The sequence below is a fragment of the Perissodus microlepis genome, chromosome 20 (assembly GCF_051167445.1).
Source record: "Perissodus microlepis isolate ML-2025 ecotype Zambia chromosome 20, ASM5116744v1, whole genome shotgun sequence".
Lineage (NCBI taxonomy): Eukaryota > Metazoa > Chordata > Actinopteri > Cichliformes > Cichlidae > Perissodus > Perissodus microlepis.
Genome location: NC_140480.1, coordinates 8,403,519 through 8,421,815, shown reverse-complemented (window position 1 = coordinate 8,421,815; position 18,297 = coordinate 8,403,519). Strand labels below are relative to the sequence as shown.

The window sequence follows — 18,297 nt, the reverse complement described above, 5'->3', positions numbered from 1 at the left end:
TTTTTCTAAAAGTAGACTTGTTTGTATGTTTGTTTTGCCCATGGAGTATCGCACTGCATTGCAATAGTTCTTTTTGCATTGGACAGACAGAGATTCAACATCCATCTATTCTTAATGTATTTATTTTTTCCCAATTGATTGGAAATGGCCTTCTAACCCTTGCCAGACTGATGGGCAGCAAGAATCATTTCTCTAAAATCAATGCTGATGTCTTTGGCATTCAGGTGTTAGCACACAGATGCTCCAGACCAGACAAACTTCTGGTTTTATAGAGGTGCCTACACCTGCTGATGATCTATTAACCAAGTAATCAAGGAGCTGATTATTTCTACTGCATCTCAATGCATAAAACCTTAAACCTTAAAATCTTAAAGAGGTTGTACTTTGTTTTTGCCATGGCTGTGGTGTATATCTAATTTTTAGCGACATTTAGATTTACAAGTTCATTCATCTTCAAATAGTATCTGGCAGTGGCCATGTTTTTTCTTAAACTGTTGCCAAAAACAATATCATAAGATGTTCACTCTTTGCAGTTTTGATGTCGACAGCTCTTCTTGCCTCCTAGTATTTTGTTTTTCTTCCTCTTTCTTATCCTCTGCTTGGGTGCTTCCTGTCGCTCTTCACTCTGTGCTTCTCTACATCACACTGTCCTTTTTCCTTTACATTAAGTCCTCTATCTTTTTTCTCGTCCTCTGCCAATTTTTTTTGACCACTATATCTCTCAGTTTTATTGCATCACACGTTTCTAAATAAAGTGTGTTTAAAGAGCAGCGAGTCTTGTCGAGAGGGTACTCCAAATATGTGCTCACTCAGCATGAAATCCAATTAATTAATCTTTATCCCCCACATAGTCGGCAGTACTGCTCTTACAGTGCGACTGGTTACTTCTGGCTGAACAATATGTTCTCTAATTCATGTACTCCATGCTTGGGAGAGCATTTCAGCGCTTGCAGCGGTTGTGTGTTAGTTTTTATGCGCCTGTGCATATTTAGTCTTTCCATGCTTATGTGTGTAGCTCGTAGTGTTTGCTTTTTGTGTGTGTGTGGGAGTGTGAGATTCATCAGCTGGCTGTATTACTGCCTTTTTCTGTGTCATCTTTGGCTCTTCTTTGGAAATTCTATTGAGCGTCTTTTAACCTCTGGGACTTAAATGTCTGCTCTCCTTAATTTTCAGAGTTCTGAGTTGTATTCATTATAGATTTCATAAGCAAATGGGCCAGTTCATCCATTATCATCTATGATAATATGACAGTCATATTTTATATTAACTTCTTTGAGACAAACTTATTTTAATACATAAATGTTTGTCTAAATCATCATTTGTCAACCTACAATACTCGCATGGCCTTTTTGGGGGGTACTTGTCTGTGTTGAGTGCAGATTGCAGTCACATTTCAGAAAATCTGAGCTTGTAGAAGCTCACATGTGCTCAAAAGATGGTTGTTCATTAAACTGAGGGTTCAGTGAACTTGAACAACTTTGCCAGAGGACATCAAAGCAAATCTGATGTCATTCTTTGCAGTTTAAAGCAAATAGACTGCCTAAGCTTTTTGAAACTGTAATCTAAAAGACTATGCAACAGCTCCGCTCTCCTCTGTTAAAAGTACAGAGCATCAGTGGTGGACCTGCCAGTTCTGGTATTTTATGGCAAATACCAGTTGGGCTCCATGGCGCTAGGCAGTAAGAACTGATCCCATCAGAGGGCAGTGGGCCCTCCGGCCACCACAATTAAGTCTGTTTCTGAGAGGTCATTCTGTAGAGCTCTGGCAGTGCTTATCCCGTTCCTCTTTACACAGAGGAGCAGATACTGGGGCTGCTGATGGGTTAAGGAAATTCAGTGGCCCTGTCCAGAGTTACCGCTAGCCTTCATGATCTCAAGACTGCGCTGGGAGACAAAGCAAACCTTCTGGCATTTATACTTATTGATCCATCCGCTTCCATCCTGGAGGAAAACTGACACTATCAGTCATGGATTGGCCTCCTCAAAGCTCGTACCTCAACATTATTAAAGCAGTGTGGGATCATTTTGACAGAGAATGCAATAAAAGGCAGCCAACATCCAAAGAAGAGCTTTGAACGTCTTCCACAAAGCCTGGAAAACTATTCCTGGAGACTACGTAAAGAAATTACAAGATGCCTAAGAATAAAGGTGATCAGACCAAATATTGACTTAAAAGCTTGTTAAAACTATACAAAATCTTTATTTGCCTCATGTACTATGTTTCGATTTATATTTGCACAGTAAATCACTGCATCTGCATCTACATTTGCACATTACTGCACCTTGTCTTGTCTACAACGCATTTGGCTACAAGGTCACGTACTGACACGCCTGTCAGGTTCCCACAGACATCTTATTTAGTTGTGCATTTTCAAGCTGTTTCCTGAGGCTGGTTTCGATTTTAAACAAACACCACTGCAGTTCTCTTAGACGAAGTTGACTTGCTTTTTCAAAGTGCTGTAATTCAGTGCCACTTGAGTTTGAATGGCATCGTCCTCATCTGGTCAAACAAATCAATTCAGACTAAAAGGCTGCAGAGTTCAAATAAACCACTTCAGCCATTCTTGAATGCAGCCTGAAGGTAATTTCACAGAAAGCCAAAATGTTAATGCTCTGCATTATTCATGGGGAAGCCAAGTATCGCTGCCAAACCAACCAGCAGCATCTAACTAAAGATGGCTTTGAAGTTTATCTCCTGCCTTTACTGGGATTCATTCCTGATGATATGCAATCTAGACGAATGACCTCAGAAATGAGTCCTGTGGCAGACTACGTCATCCTTTTATTTATACAGTGTCCAAGTTATTGTCAGAAAAGCAAAGTTTTCTATGTGAAAATGAGGCATAGATTAACCATCACCTGACACACCAGATGGTTTGTTTAACAGAACCATCTGAAAAGTCGTCCTTGGAAACTGTTTGGAAAAGGGTAGGCACGCACTTGGCAGGTATTTGGATTTGCCATCTGTCTATCACTGTCGATCATTGGCAGCCAATCAAAAGATTTGTTTTTGAACAAATAATCAATTCCCTCTGTTGTCACCATCAGCTTTCATAAAACACATCCAGACATACCAGTAGATCCTCACAGGATGCTTACTGTGACTGTGGATTGGAAGTAAGGTCATAGCTTGAACCCAAGCATAGTTGTCTCACAAGGTAAACACCTCAATTTATATCTCTCCGTTATTGCTCAAAAAAGGTGCAAGGTGTATTTATTTCGGTCGAGCTAATTATTCCCCTGAAACAACGAATTTGCATTATTTTTGTTTTCTTGATGCTTTTATTGTCGTAAATACATCATGTTTAAAAATAGCTGTTAAACTTCTACAATCACAATTAATATAAAGGCGACATTACCTGTTTGGGCATTATTTACCTTCCTCTGCAGATGGTGCACATTTTCGTAATCGTAATCATAATTAAAAGACTCTTGGGTGTTATTGGTAAAATTCAGCTCTTACAACATCCATTTACATTCTTTATTTTTTATGCTTTTCCTGGACGAATTGTAACATGCTGCCGTTATCGCTGTTCATTAAATGCATTAGTAATTTAATCATGAACAGCTGTTATTTCATTGCTGACACCTGCTTTGCTGTAATAAAGACTCGTTGGTTGGTTGCCAAGACATCTGTATTTCAGCTGTCGCACAATCCTTGAAAAGATTATGTTTTTTTGTCTTTTCACTGCTAACGCATCTTTCCTGCCTTTCCCCCTTAGCCTACCCCTTTCATTCCTCTCTCTCTCGCCTCCTAATCGTTTTTTGTCACTTTCCTTCTGCTACCTATAATTTCCTGCTCCTCCCCTTTTCCTTTTTTTAATCACTCTTTTTAAAAAAAAACCTCTCCCCTCAGTTCCTGTGTACGGTCGTCGCCATCCTGTTGCATTACTTCTTCATGTCCACGTTCGCCTGGATGTTCGTGGAAGGTCTTCATATCTACCGAATGCAAACAGAGCAACGCAACATCAACTATGGAGCCATGAGATTCTATTATGCCATTGGCTGGGGCGTTCCCGCCATTATCACAGGTAACACAGTCATGTAGACATGCAGGCACACAGTCCTCGATATGGCCTAGGAACATGTTTGTGCAGCCATGTAAAAGCAGACAGTCACAACCCTGTTCTTGCCACAGCTGCACAATAATGATTTTCTTATATGAGCACAGGCACACACACACATACATGCATAGTGAGTCTGGCTGTGTAGATAAGGTGTCCTATTGACATTTGGATTAAACAGGTTTCAGTGGTATTTTATAACAGAGACAGTAAAGCAGAGATACTAATGCAAGCAATTTCTGCCATGACACAGTTTAAGCAAGTCATATCTTTCTACTTTCTTCTCTATCCCCTTCACACACATGCACAAACACACACACACAAACACACACGCCCAGATTGGTAGTTTGCATCCAGGCTCATAACATACTGTCAGCTTCCCTTTATCTGTTGCTGTTTGTGTCACTGTCTGTCTGTCAAACCTACACACACACACACACACACACACACACACACACACACACACACACACAAGAATGGATGTGTCTCCCACCATCATAAACACACTTTAGCACATATCTCTTCCCTCGGGCTGTGAGGTGTGTTTATCTGTCTTTGTTCAGGCTTCTTCTGTCTTTTCTTTTGCAATTTATTTCAAATATTCTTAATAGCCACGCCTGTCAAAACATCGACAGTTTTGTCCAAACAAGGATACATGACTGATAAAGATATCACAGTTCAAGTCACAAATTTCCTACTAACCACATCTGGTGCTTATATGGAGCACTGGTGCCTCAGGTTCTACACTGAATCTGTGCTGTAAGTGCATGCGCACACGAAAGAAACTTCAGGTGAAACTGTTTTTGTGTATCCCCGCTCAACGTAAAGAAAAAGACAAGTCAGACTATCACGTATCCCTCCGGCTGCCACATACTGCCGTTATCATGCAGATCACCTATGGTGCACTCCCGACCTGACCATGAGCACCGTTAGCTTACAGCCTGATCTTCTCCTGACTCTGACAGTCAGTGAATTTTTGTTTGTGAACTTGATTCACATGATTCAACCAGAAGCTGAAAATCAGGGGGTGAAACATTTCTGCTCTGATTTGGAATAATGTGTCATATAGGTCATACGAAGTTAAATTAAAAAGAGAAATGATGGTGTCTTTGCCGTTTAATCGTAGCAGCTTAGTGCTCAAAGTTCAGCAGAATTTAACATTTAAAATCTAAAGATCCAAAGATGTAATCAAATATTTAGAGAGTGCTTTCAGGAGCTAATTTTCTCTAAGTCCTTGATTTATAAATCTAAAAATATTCATTTAATAAAAGCTAAAAACATACCTAACATTCATAGAAGTGTTGTGGTGTTCCAATAATGCCCTGCAGTCACTGCCTATACTGTTTCCCTATCTTTGAGGCTGCTGTCTCTCTGTGAGTGACAGCAGAGGACATCACAGAGCTGATCTGTCTAATCTCACCGCACATCTGTTTGCTTTAGGCCTGGCGGTAGGTTTGGACCCAGAGGGTTATGGAAACCCAGACTTCTGTTGGATATCCATCTATGACAAACTAATCTGGAGCTTCGCTGGTCCCATCGGCATCGTCATACTGGTAAACATCTCTCTGTTTGTCTGACACATTGCAGTGAACTCTACATGCACACAGACTTAAATGATATGAATGAAATCTCAACCTGCACTTTCTCAAGTAAACATAGATTTAAACCTAATTAACATTCACAAGTGGCAGCCCTCCAAATGGATTTTAGAAAGGCGACCCACTTGAGCCCAATCATTTCATTCAGGCCTTTCGAAACTTCACTTCAAGAAATTTGATGCAGTGCTTTAAAGTGAATGATTACAGCGTATTACAGTCAGTAATCAGTAGCACACCTGTGAATCCACTTTTTCTTTTTTTTTCTTTTACTTTTTTATACTGTCAGAGACTTGAATGGCTTTGCTTTTATTAAACGTATCTTTTCCCTCCTGTGTGACTAATTTATCCACATTGATTTTGTCCTAGTCGTTGCTAATGGCCGTAGTGGATTAGCTGAAATGCATTTAAATGTTTTGTGTATTGATCTTTCACTTTTCAGTTGAATGGGGGCATTTTCACCATTGTAGCCAAGATGTCGTGTAACCCATCTCAGAAGGAGACCAAGAAACTTCCTGTCATGTAAGTGTCTGCCTTGACACTATTCTCACTTTAAAAAAGTGACCTTGAAGCCTACCTTCCAAAGTACAATCCTTTTCTTGTGTTTTGTGCTGTTTCAGGCTTCAAAGGGTCCTATATAAAATTCCTGAGTTTCTCTAAAGTAGTCTTTCAGATTTGAGCTATATGATAAGAATTGCTCTGTAGTTCCTCCAGTGCTTCTACTGCCGTCCATTAGTGTGGTTTCTCTTTGCTGTCTCTATATTTCTCTGTTACCCTAATCATGATGACATATAGTGAAAACATCAATATTGTGTTATAAATAAAGGTTTAGTGTGATATAATGCTGCAGTCGACTGGCGTATGCATCAGTGTATCACAGATTCATTCTGACGAATCCAATTCTAATCTTTTTTCTCCTCCACTGCCCTCTTTGCTTCTGTCTGCCTCTCTTCAGCGCCACTATCCGCAATGCCTTCTTGCTGTTGCTGGTGGCCACCTCCACCTGGCTGTGTGGTCTGATGGCTGTAAATAACAGCATACTGGCTTTCTACTACATATTTGATGTCCTCTGCCTAGTACAGGTATGAACAAAGCATGATCAGATACACAACAAAGTGCGATCTCTACCTGTAGCTTTTGAATCTTGTTTGTCAGTCTGTGTGTTTTTGTTTTTGTTATTTTTATTTTATATCTCTTTATCATCTTTCCCAGGGTCTGTCAGTGATGCTAGTCTTCACCGTGTTCAACTCAGAAGTTCAGGAGGCATGGAGAGTCGCCTGTTTGGGTAAAAAGAGTCCTGGAGAAGATCCCCCAAGACCACCGCAGAGCACAGTAAGTCCAACATACATAAATATCCAGTTTGTGAGCATATCTATACTGCTACCGCTAAAGCTAAACACCTTTTTTCATTTGTTTCTTGAATTAGCCTGACTGTTGAATCATTAATATACTGCATTAGCAGAATGCATGCACAAAAGTATAGCAAAAGGAAGATGAAAACTAATTGTTATCATTTAAAAGAACTATGGTATCCAAAAGATTATTATCATTATTATTGCACAGTGATGACAAGCTAAGTGAATCTAAGATCATAATGCGAAGGCATAAATGTCCTAGCTGCATGATCCTTAAAGCCATTTACTAAGTTTTCTCCTGCTGCTGTGCCCATTACTAGACAGCACAATAGCCCTCCTGCCCTGAATTTCTCCTTCCCTCTATCCTTCCATCAATCTTTCCTGTCGTGTCTCTGTCCTCTCCAGCTGCCCTCGGGGTTCCTAGCTGACCCACATAAAACATTATACCAGCCAGTGGATCCCTGCCTGCTCTTTAGCCCGCTTTCGCAAAAGCACTGTGCAGTGCCGATTTAATGATGCTTTTATGCGTGTGTATGAAATGCTATCCTACTTTCACATCTTTCCTTACTTCCCATGTCTCGTGTGTGTGTGTATGTGTGTGTGTGTGCTTGTGTGTGCTTGTGTGTGTATGAATTCTCAGACGTCAGCATCAGAATCTTTACTATCGCTTCTGTGTGTTTGAACTTTGTATATATATACATGTTCCATATTTCCTTTGAATCTCTGTCAGTGCAGTGAACCCCGTACAGTTTGTTGCCAGTTTGTGTGTGTGAGATGTTGGTGTGTATGTGTGGGGAAGTTTACGTGTGTGCGCGTATGAGATGTGTTGTTTCCACCCTTTTAAACCCCATTTCCTCCAAAGCTCTTCCTCTCTATTACTGAGTCATATGGGCAAAATTCAAGACTATTATTATGTGCACTATGCTGTTTTTAGCACTGATGGATTATATGTATGGATGACCCCCTATTAGCGTCCTTTTGTGATTTATCAGCAGATAACAGAAGTCTTGTCACATCTCAGAGTCTTATGTTCCACATGCCTAGCCTTCTGGACACAGGTTGAAAGCTGGGAGCTATTTTCTAAAGCTTCTTGCGTGTGTTTTTGTGTGCTCAGGCACAGAACCCCTATCACAACGCTTCACTGTTGGAGCAGAGTGGGCTGCACCGCATCACACTGGGAACCTCCACAATCTCCTCCGTCAGCTCTGCCAGGTATCTGAACGCATGCACGCATGAATGGACACGTGTCACAGTTTTTACCAATATATTAAGGTAGATGTGCACATCGTGGTGGTTTAATGCCATAAAAAATAACAACAATAAATTGATGCTTGATAAACAACGATAGTCTATCATTCAGATGGGATTCTGGCGGGTTTGTTGGGTCTGTGGTTTTTGGATAAAGTTGCCTTAGGGAGGAAATTCCCTCCGTGCATAAAACCCTGTTTTTCATTTTGTGGGTCAGTGGGGTAAAGATGAAGAAGATTAGACTGAACAATGTACTGTACTGCATGTAGAGCAACACTAATGTACCCTGAGAGTGGCTGTTAATGTCTTCATGGCTCAATGATTGTCTGTCTTCATGCCATGTCTTGGCCTGTATGAAGAGTGCACACTAGTATTTGTGTTTGAAAGGACTCTCGCTTTTTTTCAAATATGTATCTGCCTGTTTCTGTGTGCTTCTATTGTTTGTGTGTGTTCGCCTAACTTCTCTTCTACTCCCCTGTTAGAGAAAACCTTTTGGCTCGTCAGACTCTGGAGCAAAACATCGTCCACACTGGTGCAACCGACCTGGATGTAGCCATGTTCCACAGAGACGGGGGTGAATATGCATAATGAGCAGACATGAATCTCTGAAAAACAAAGACTTTATCTCTGCCCATATTTAACTGAGGATCAAGAACATTTACTCAAGAATACCAACACATCAGCCCTATCCTTTTCCTCACTTTCTCACTCCCGCTTTATCGTCCCTTCTCCCTTTCTTTATCCAGGTGAAGATTCCGACTCAGACTCTGATCTCTCTATGGAGGAAGAGCGCAGTCTCTCCATTCCTTCTTCGGAAAGCGAGGACAACGTCCGTCTCCGTGGCCGCATCCAGCGGCGATTCAAGCGCTCCAATCACGGCGAGCGCCTGCTCACAGAGCCCGCCAACAACGGCACCAAAGGTAGATTTTCCGTGTTACCGAGTTTATATTAATTCTATTTTTGACATTTTTATTGTTTAAAGTCAGTAATGGAGAAGTGTCTCATTAGGAGTGCTTCATCACCGAAAGCCTAAGAGTTATGGGTCCCATCAAAATGTTCTGCAATGTCTGGATGTCTTTTGTTGGCACAAAACATTTAATTTGACTTTTTTTTAAAGACTACTTCTCAGAAAAGGTTTTGAAGTTTCAAATGTTCATCCTCGGTATGTTTGAAAGGTAATTAAAGTTTACAAAGAGCTCCTTTGCAGAGTAATAAAGCTTTAATCAGGTTGAGTTCATAGCAATTACAAGAACACAGAGTCAGTGTGCAGACTCAAGGCAACAGCAGACTTCAATAGAAACTTTTAAAACTGCTCCTGCAGCATAACTCAATTATCTGCAATATCAGTGTGTTTTTATAGTGTGTATTATGTGTCCAACCAACACATATTAAACATATGGATTCTGCCGGTCTGTGAAATAGCATTTAAATCATTTGTATATTGTATATTTGTATATTGTGCGCTATGTGTAAGCAAGAATAGCATCCACCTCCAGGAAGAGGAAATGTCAATGCAGGCATACATTAATCAATACACTCCTTCTTGTGATACACAATGACAAGTTTATCATGCATAATATATGAGTTTATGCACGTCATAGTGTGTGATATAAATGTCACGCGAGTACAGTTTCCGTGAAACGTTTCACACTGAGAAAATGCCAAATATCTGCAAATCTATAAATCCATTTAACCAATCAATTCTTAGCTTCTTAAGCCGCTGGGGTCACACGAACTCTGTTCAGAGTCTAACCAGACCACAGCCATCGTTCAATAGAGGAAGGCAAGATCCAGATGGCTGTTACAGTCCGATCAATACATCAGTGCAGTCAAACTGGAGGGCCTGAAACATTTGGGCTTTTTACTGAAAGGTCACAGTCTGAATGCGTCCAGTTCTCTGTGACAAAGCATTAACCCCTGCATCTCCGCAGTGTTCGAGGACTCCACCGGGAATGTGTTCAGGACAACAATATGAATAGATTTTCTTTTTTTTTATAACCCGGTGCCGATGATCTTTTGTTTTATTTACAGTCACAGCAGGCTTGCTGATTTTAAAAGCCTGAAAAAGATGAAAGCATTTGATGTATCAGTGATGCTTGCTCTCATGCATGTTACAGCTGGAGGGAATAATCATTATTTCATTTCTTTGTAGTTCTGACGATGGATTATTTAGGAAGTTAATCATTTAAGCAAAATGTAAAATATTCTTTGGTTAATAAGTTAAAAAGGAAATACATGAAGTTTTCACCTTTAGTTTAGAAAAGATTCATTTAAAAAGTAATTTTGAAATAAATTGATAAATCTTTACTTGCAGCCTAAATTCTTCATCCACGCAACTTTTCACAATTATTAAATCCTTACCACTGATAATATCCTTTACAAAATGTGGGTCCAAATAACACAGATTGGTTTAAAAGGCTGACATTGATGATGTCACTCTGTCTCCTTCTCCTTAAATCAGCTTCTGCTGTGCATGCTACAAACTCGAGTTCATGGGTCGTTTGCAGCGGCCTGAAAAATGTCCTTTTTGACACTTTTAATTAGCTCTGGCTTCTGATTTGATAATGAACATATGCTATTTTGTATGCTGACAACTGCTATTAGTTGCAGACATCTGTTTTTGTGTTCTTGGGGACGTGCATGAGGCAATAAAATGAAATTAAAAAGATGAGAATATGATCCATTAGAATATAGCTTTTTATGACTGTTTTTTATAGGCTCTAATAAAAATAACAACTATTTTAGTGACGACTGCATTAATAGTGATTTAGACTACTTCCCAATAAGGTCTCCTTTGTTTTGTTACTGCTCACTACTTAATGATCAGACATAGATTTCGGTTAGATTTCCCTCATGAGGTGTCACTGATGTTAAGTTTGCCAGTAACCACAGAGAGTTTATTCTTTCCCTGTACGACAGAGCTGGACGGCAACGACCTTTTATCCTATTGGCCAGCTTTGGAAGAGTGCGAGGCACGCACTCTGCAGAAGTGGGGCTCAGAGCGCCCCCTGGGGGCAGATTACAGCAAGGACGCAGCAAATAACAACCAGCTAGACGCAGCGCTCACTAGTGGAGACGAGAACGGCCTCACCCAGCCACACAGGCACCGCAAAGGTGAGAGACACACGGGAACAACTAGACACAATCGGAAGGGTGCACATACACATTGGATTGTGCCTTATTTTACTTTTATATGTAAATTAAAGCTTTAGATACAGGACTCATGCAAGGTACAAACAGCAAAATGGAAAACAGTGATGACTATTCTGAAACAATGAAACTTGTTCCCTCCGGGTACTCCAGCTTCCTCCCACCGTCCAAAGACATGCAGTTTGTGGGGATAGGTTAACTGATTAGTCTAAATTGATGTGAGAATGTGAGTGTGAATGGTTGTCTGTCTCTGTGTGTTAGCCCTGCTACAGACTGTCGACCTGTCCAGGGTGTACCCCGCCTCTCACCCTATGACAGCTGGGATAAGCTCCAGCACCCCCCGCGACCCTGAAAAGGATAAGCGGAAGAAAATGGATGGATGGAACTTTAATGTGACGTTAACAGACTCTTGCTACTTTTATTTCTTCTTTTTTGTCATCATTATAAATATCTACTTGGTAAAGGTCATTGATTGTCAGACAGACTGTGCCTCTGCATATCAGTGCCTGGTCTGAGTATCCTAAATCTGTGATCTTCTTCATCCTGTTATCTAATGAGTGTATCCAGATATCCTGTCTGAGTAATGCAGAATGGGACATTTTGCCAAGAGGGAGATGGAGGTGGTGTCAGCTGCATGAGCTGAACCAGCAAAGCATAATTTAAACCAAAGTTCAATAACAGAGGATTTATCTGCTGTTTGTGCAATTTGTTTCATATATGGGTTGATTATCTCAATTCATCTTCGGGGTGACCCAGAGACCCGTCACTCACTCAAATATTTATTTTATTTTGGACCTTACTTTAGCTTTTTTGTTCCTGTAGTGCTGTAAATGTACAACCTGATAGTTTTCTTGTTGTCATTTATACTTTGATAACCACATGTGTATTACATACAGATGTTTTGTATCCTAACATAACATAGTCATTGTTGCATTCCTGTCAACTCGAAGCAGTTTGACCAGTCTCCTCATCGACAGGGCATTCTCTGTAAACCATAGTGATGGTCGTGTGGGGAAAATCCTAATAGATCAGCAGTTTCTGAAATACTTAGAACAATGAACACCATGAACAACCATGTTCAGAGTCACTTTCCTCATTCTGATTCTCAGTTTGAACTTTAGCAGGTCGTTTTGACCATGTCTACATGCCTGAATGGAGTTCTTGCCATTTGATTGGCTGGTTAGATATTTGTGTTGACAAGCTGCCGAACAGGTGTACCTAACAAAGTGTCTATTGACTGTATGAAATATAATATGCATACTCAGCATATAGTGCACTCATAAAGTATATAACTGGCATGTGCACATGTAGAAATAAAGGCCCAATCAGATGCAAGTAAGAAAAAGAAAAGGTTGTAGCCTGAAAGCATGAGTGACATTTCAGGGAATGAATATAGCCATATACCAAGTCATATACTGACAAATGAACACCCGCGTAGGCATGCAGAAGTGGTTTAATGTAAGAAGTCCTGCTTTTTGGTAAATGTGATAGTTGTGTGACTCATTTTCTGCCTCTTTCTAAATGGCTTCTCTTCATCATTTGATTTTTTCCGCTTTTCTTCGCCTTCTTCTCTCATCATGAGACTTTTACAATGTAAATGCCTGTCCTTACATTGTAAGGCAGTTGGATTCTCTCAAAAGTCTTAAGCTTCATGTAATCACAGTCACTAGAAAAAACATTTTTACTAGGCTTACTATGTTGTTGCCAAACCACAGTCGAATTGGAACAGTCCAGCGTCCCACGATGGATTAGCAGCCAATAAGGTCACAGCTACGACATGTTTTAGGTGTCACGACAGACTGACAGTTGATCTAATCATCAACCCAGTATTTTTTGAAAATGAGCGCTCGTGAGCACCTGTTATGTGCAGATTTGCTTAAGAAGACGAGGCTAAGACAGCTTGTATTTCTCTGAAAGCTCTCTTTGTATCCTCAGGTTTCCTGATTTGATTATTTTAAGCCAGTTATTGTGATAGATGGATGATTCATCCAGTAACCTAATGGAATCTAATCTCTTCTTCAGGTTTCTCCTTCTTCTCCATTTCTACCACTAACGCCTTCCTCTTTTTTTCTTGTGGTTTCATTTTCTTTGTCCCAGGAATCCTCAAGAACCGTCTTGGCTGTCCTCCTGCACTCCAGGGTCTTTCCAGTATGGGCCGGGTCCCCAGTGAGCTCAACTGGTACCGAACCTCTACTCTTGGCCACCGAGGTGTTCCTGCTGCCTCCTACGGTCGTATGTACTCTGCCACAGCTGGTGCCACTGGAGGCTCCGGCTCTCTCTCCCAGCCAGCTTCCCGCTACTCCTCTAGGGAGCACCTGGACTCGCTTGCACGGAGGCAGCTGTCCAGGGATCCACTCGGGAGGCAGACGGTCGGAGGATCAAGAGACCGGTTGGACTGCCGGGGCTCCAGGGACAACCTGGATCTCTTACCCAGGAGGAGAGAGCTGGGGCTGGGGCAGGGGTCAATGTTAGGGACCCTAGATCACCAGCGAGTCTCATTATCCAGGGAGAACTTGACAGGATCCAGGGACAGACTGGACAACCACCATGCTACTGGCTTCCACGGATCGAGGGAGGATGTGAGTGGAAACGGAGGGGCTGTCGGTGCCGGGATTGAGGGATACCTCGGCGGATCAAGGTTGCAGCTGAGCTCGCTGACTCGGCGACAGGCCTCATCCCGGGAGCACCTCGAAGAAGCTCTCGTGAGCAGTAGATCAAGGGAGCAACTTGACACCAATGGAATGGGAGCCCAGGCCCAGCCGTGTCGGGAGTGGCTCCGCACTCTGCCACCCCGCCAGCCTTCACACCCTGACCAGCCGCCCTCCTCTTCTCCTCCTCCCCCGATATCTGAGGAGCCTCAGCAGGAGCACCTACCTCCTTCAGCTCACGCCAGAGGACGACTGGACTCAGCTTCATGTAGGTTTCCTGGTCAGGTCGCCCCCCAGGTCGCAGGTTCAAATCCAAACCCCTTGGGTCGACAACCGTCCAGTGAACACCTGGATATTCTTTCCTCCATTTTAGCATCCTTCAATTCCTCTGTCCTCACTCCTCCCCCTGCTGCCCCAAACACTGGTCCAAACGGCTCCGTCCACGGACCCTCCCCATCCCCGTCCCAGTCTGCCACCTCCCATAGCATATCTGAAGTCTCCCCTGACTCAGAGTAAGTCCTTCTGAGTGGAAAATCCACCCTCAACCCACCCTCCTCCTGTCCTTTTCTCACATGCATCTTCTTCTCTTCCTCTTTTCTCCAGCATCTACCATCTTGGACTTTTGACTTGTGCTGTTCTAGTTTGTTTATCTCAGCCTTCCCCATCCCTTTCAGCAGGCTTCCTGCGTTCCAGCTTCTTTATCATCTCTTCCCATGTGTCTCAGTCTATTTTCTTCTGTTTTCCATCTCCCTCTTCTCTCCCTCTCTTTTTCTTTGTCCTTTTGCCTGCAAAGCTCATTTCCATTTTACTTCTGTAGTTTCACCGTGAACTTGAATTTACAATTAGTGAAGTGCTGTACAGACGTAGTGATGACTCATTTTTCTTTCCTTCACCTCAGAGCCAACAGAAGTGAGGGACAGTCTTGATGACAACCTCCGCATCCCTTAATGCATTGCTACAGTGCTGGGGTCACATTGGACATGTTCAAAGGTCGCGGATGGACCTGAAGCACCGGGACAACCTGGAACATTCGAGGACAGGGAAACAAAACCGAGACAGAGGAAACGCAGAGACACAAAGACGGACAAAACATCCAATGATAACACAGATTCAAGAGAAAGTCAGTGGGCGGCGTGTACCGTGTAAAGAGTTTTCGAGTGTCACCGCCTACGGCGAACGACGATGTTTCTGTGGACGATGAGTCAACCACCTCTACTACCTACAAACTCTTAAAGGCAAAAACACAAACTCCTCAGATTTCAAACAAACGAGATCCGTCAAAATGAAAAAAAAAAAAAAGAAACTGTAAATAACATTTTTATACATTTTGTATCTTTTTCATTGGAGATGAAGAAGAAATCTCTTGTGATGTTTCTTTTTTTTTTTTTTAATGACTGTGCTCATGTGAGGTTGTGAGCGAGGTTGGTGTGAGTGCAGTCTTGGTCGTTGCTGAGGGGGGGGGGGATCCCCCTCCCCACAAAAAGAAAAAAAAACTCCCCAAATTTCTCCCTAAAAAAGGTTTTCCCTAGAAACATTTCCTCACACGCATCAACTTTATGTATAGCGACAGGGGTCTGGCAATAGAATCGAATGAGATTATCGAAACCGCGAGATGTGGTTGGAGGGAAAATATCGAAGCAGCAGGAGGAAGTGATTGTAAATAGAAGGAGGAGTTATTTTAAGAGATTTGATGGAGCGAGATGATTGTGCAGAGAAAAAGACTGAAGGTTTAAAGTTGGCGGCTCAACAGTTAAAAAGCTCAGTCACAAGTGTCAATGCATCAGCTCTGTGCTGTATATGAATGTGACCTTGTCATCTATCTGTGTATCTTCATGCCTGGTGCTATCTGAACCAGACCATATCAGACGGCTGATATTACAAGACCATATCTGTAGCGTTCTGGAGACCTGGTGGGTGAAGGTTGATATCTCTGCCTGCCTCTCTGGATGAGGATGTATCGCGTAACAACCGTTTAAATCCCCTCAAAGTTTTGTGCACTTTGATGCCTGCCTCGAGGGACGACACAGGAGCAGCCGAACCTCAAGAGCATTCGTAAAAGCTTCTCTGCAAAACTAAACCAAAGGGACTTAAAATCTGTATGAAACCCTGATATTCTTCTGTTTCCTCTGATGGAAATGACTTGTGCAGGGCGCGTTGTAGCTCGGTTTTGTTAAATCATGATATTTTTCAGTAAGAAGTCTAAAATGAAAAGCTGTTTCTCTTCATGAGGCCGTGATCAGCGCTACTACATAACCCGCGTAACTGTTTGGCATTTTATTTTACCCGCGTAATACATAAGCAAGCGGATTTTCATGTGGGAAGGGAGCGGATAAGAGTCATCGTAACACACTCAGATATTTGTTTGAAGACATGAAAGCAGCCCTGTGGTATGTTCACAGCATGGTGCCAACCTGAATATTTAAATTGCTCCTTTATATTTGAGAAATTCAACAGAAAAGAAGCTCATGCTTCAGAAACAATCCAACACGAGCCCACAAAAAAAACATGAAAACTGATTTTTATTTATTTAGATTCTCATTTAGATGGTTTCACAAAAAACGAGTTATCTTTCAAGATTCGTCAAAGCTTCTGCGGCAGATTGCAGAGGGGAGAGGAGATGTCAGCTGTGTCAGCGCTAAAAGCCTCTAAGTGGTTTCGAGATGCAGGTCTTTCCATCAGCAGCTGCACCTTTCTCGCAGCTGTCGGAGGAAGCCCAGAGTTCAGCCCTTAAGGTAACAACACATGGGCGTTTTCAGGAGTGGAGACGGGGACAGGGAGGCTTTTTTCTATAGAAAACTACAGCGGGTTGTAAAAACTGAAGGAAAATGGGAGTTCTGTGTTGCCAACATGTGTTGTCTGTGTCTTTGAGCAGAAAACAGCCAAAAGCCAATGCAAAAAGTAATAAATAAAAAAATAAGGCTAAGATATTGCATAACGGGAAAGATTTTTTTTTTTTTTAAAAAGATACGAAATCAGGCAAGGTTGCAAGAAGAACAAATTGGGTCAGGAAACATGACTGCAGAAATGTAGCCGCAGGGAGGAAGGCGTGGATGTTACTCATCACAGGGAGACAGAGAAAAAAGACACGTGGATGGAAACGCTCGAAGTGGAAATAAACACACACCTTACAAATAAGTGCATATCTGCCTGCTCTGACCGCTGCTCTGCCGGTCCCGTGTCCCTGAGACGTGACAAGCACAACCTATTTGCGACAGTATTATTGCCAAAAAAGTTCTCCCGAGTGCAGCGCAACACCACCCACCGGTCTGTTAGCCTGACAAATCCTATTTTCTTCTCCATCTATATTTTTCTTCAGCTGACCTTCAACTTTGAAAGACATGAGATTTACTTTATTTATTGATAATTTATTGACACTGTATTGGTTATTTATTTTCGCCATCTGAATGAGAGGATGTTGAGGAAGCGTGTGTGTGTGTGTGTGTGCAAATGTTCTTGTTGTCATATGTAACATTTCCTGTCATCTGACTCTCACGGCTACAAATCCACAGATGAAAGGCAAGAAAAGAATCCGAACTTACACCTGGAATTCAAATCTGAAGAGTTTAGTCAGTATTCAAACTGGATCTGTTGTCTAATCTTACCTGGTAATCTAATGTGCTGAAATAACAGAGGACTCTTAACTACAGGTTTAACAGTAGTTCGGACCAATCCGAGCCACAGAAGCGAGGGCAGACAAACAAACAAGCAAAAACCACCACCAACAACAAAAGATGATTAGAGACAAAAGGAGAGGAACAGAGAGAGGTGGAGAGATGATGGGAGGTTGTATTTGTTAGCTTGTGTGTTCATTATTGGATGCCTTCTATCTTGCCGTCTGGATGGAAACAGCTGTTCCCCTGTTACCGCGGAAACAAGAGAAATGTTGGACATTAAAAAAGAAAAAAAAATGACTTATTCCTACAAGGCTCTGTGTTCTTTCTGATTATTCTTGTCTGGGAGACACAAAGAGGTTTGCTGTTTCATATTCATGCCAACAGACATTTTCAGTTGTAGAAAAAGTGAGCGGAGGAAAGATCCTGTGACAGGGGGACACGTTTTTCTCTAGAAGGCTCCTCTCCCTGACTTGCGTTGATTCTCAAAGTATTCTGTCACATTCAGAGACATCAGAGGAGGGCGGAGACGTTCAGCTCAAGAGACGGCGGGGATCAGCGGCGCATACATAAATCTTAAGATTTTAACCTACGCAGGGCTGAAGCAAAAACTCATCAGTGCTCTT

General features: G+C 42.0%; 1 protein-coding gene across 2 annotated transcripts in view; it reads left to right on the top strand.

The window, feature by feature from the left end:
- The window catches only part of celsr3 (cadherin, EGF LAG seven-pass G-type receptor 3), a 115,550-nt gene extending 97,566 nt beyond the window's left edge, over nt 1-17,984 (top strand). For both annotated transcript variants that reach the window (XM_084917802.1, XM_084917800.1), the window contains 11 exons: nt 3,857-4,031; nt 5,505-5,617; nt 6,102-6,181; nt 6,615-6,741; nt 6,872-6,991; nt 8,129-8,226; nt 8,745-8,836; nt 9,009-9,182; nt 11,182-11,376; nt 13,510-14,572; nt 14,959-17,984. In XM_084917802.1, coding sequence (XP_084773928.1) covers nt 3,857-4,031; nt 5,505-5,617; nt 6,102-6,181; nt 6,615-6,741; nt 6,872-6,991; nt 8,129-8,226; nt 8,745-8,836; nt 9,009-9,182; nt 11,182-11,376; nt 13,510-14,572; nt 14,959-14,986 — 2,265 coding nt within the window. In that variant the 3' untranslated portion in view covers nt 14,987-17,984. The remainder of the gene's footprint in view (nt 1-3,856; nt 4,032-5,504; nt 5,618-6,101; nt 6,182-6,614; nt 6,742-6,871; nt 6,992-8,128; nt 8,227-8,744; nt 8,837-9,008; nt 9,183-11,181; nt 11,377-13,509; nt 14,573-14,958) is intronic.
- The last annotated feature ends 313 nt before the right edge of the window (nt 17,985-18,297 follow it).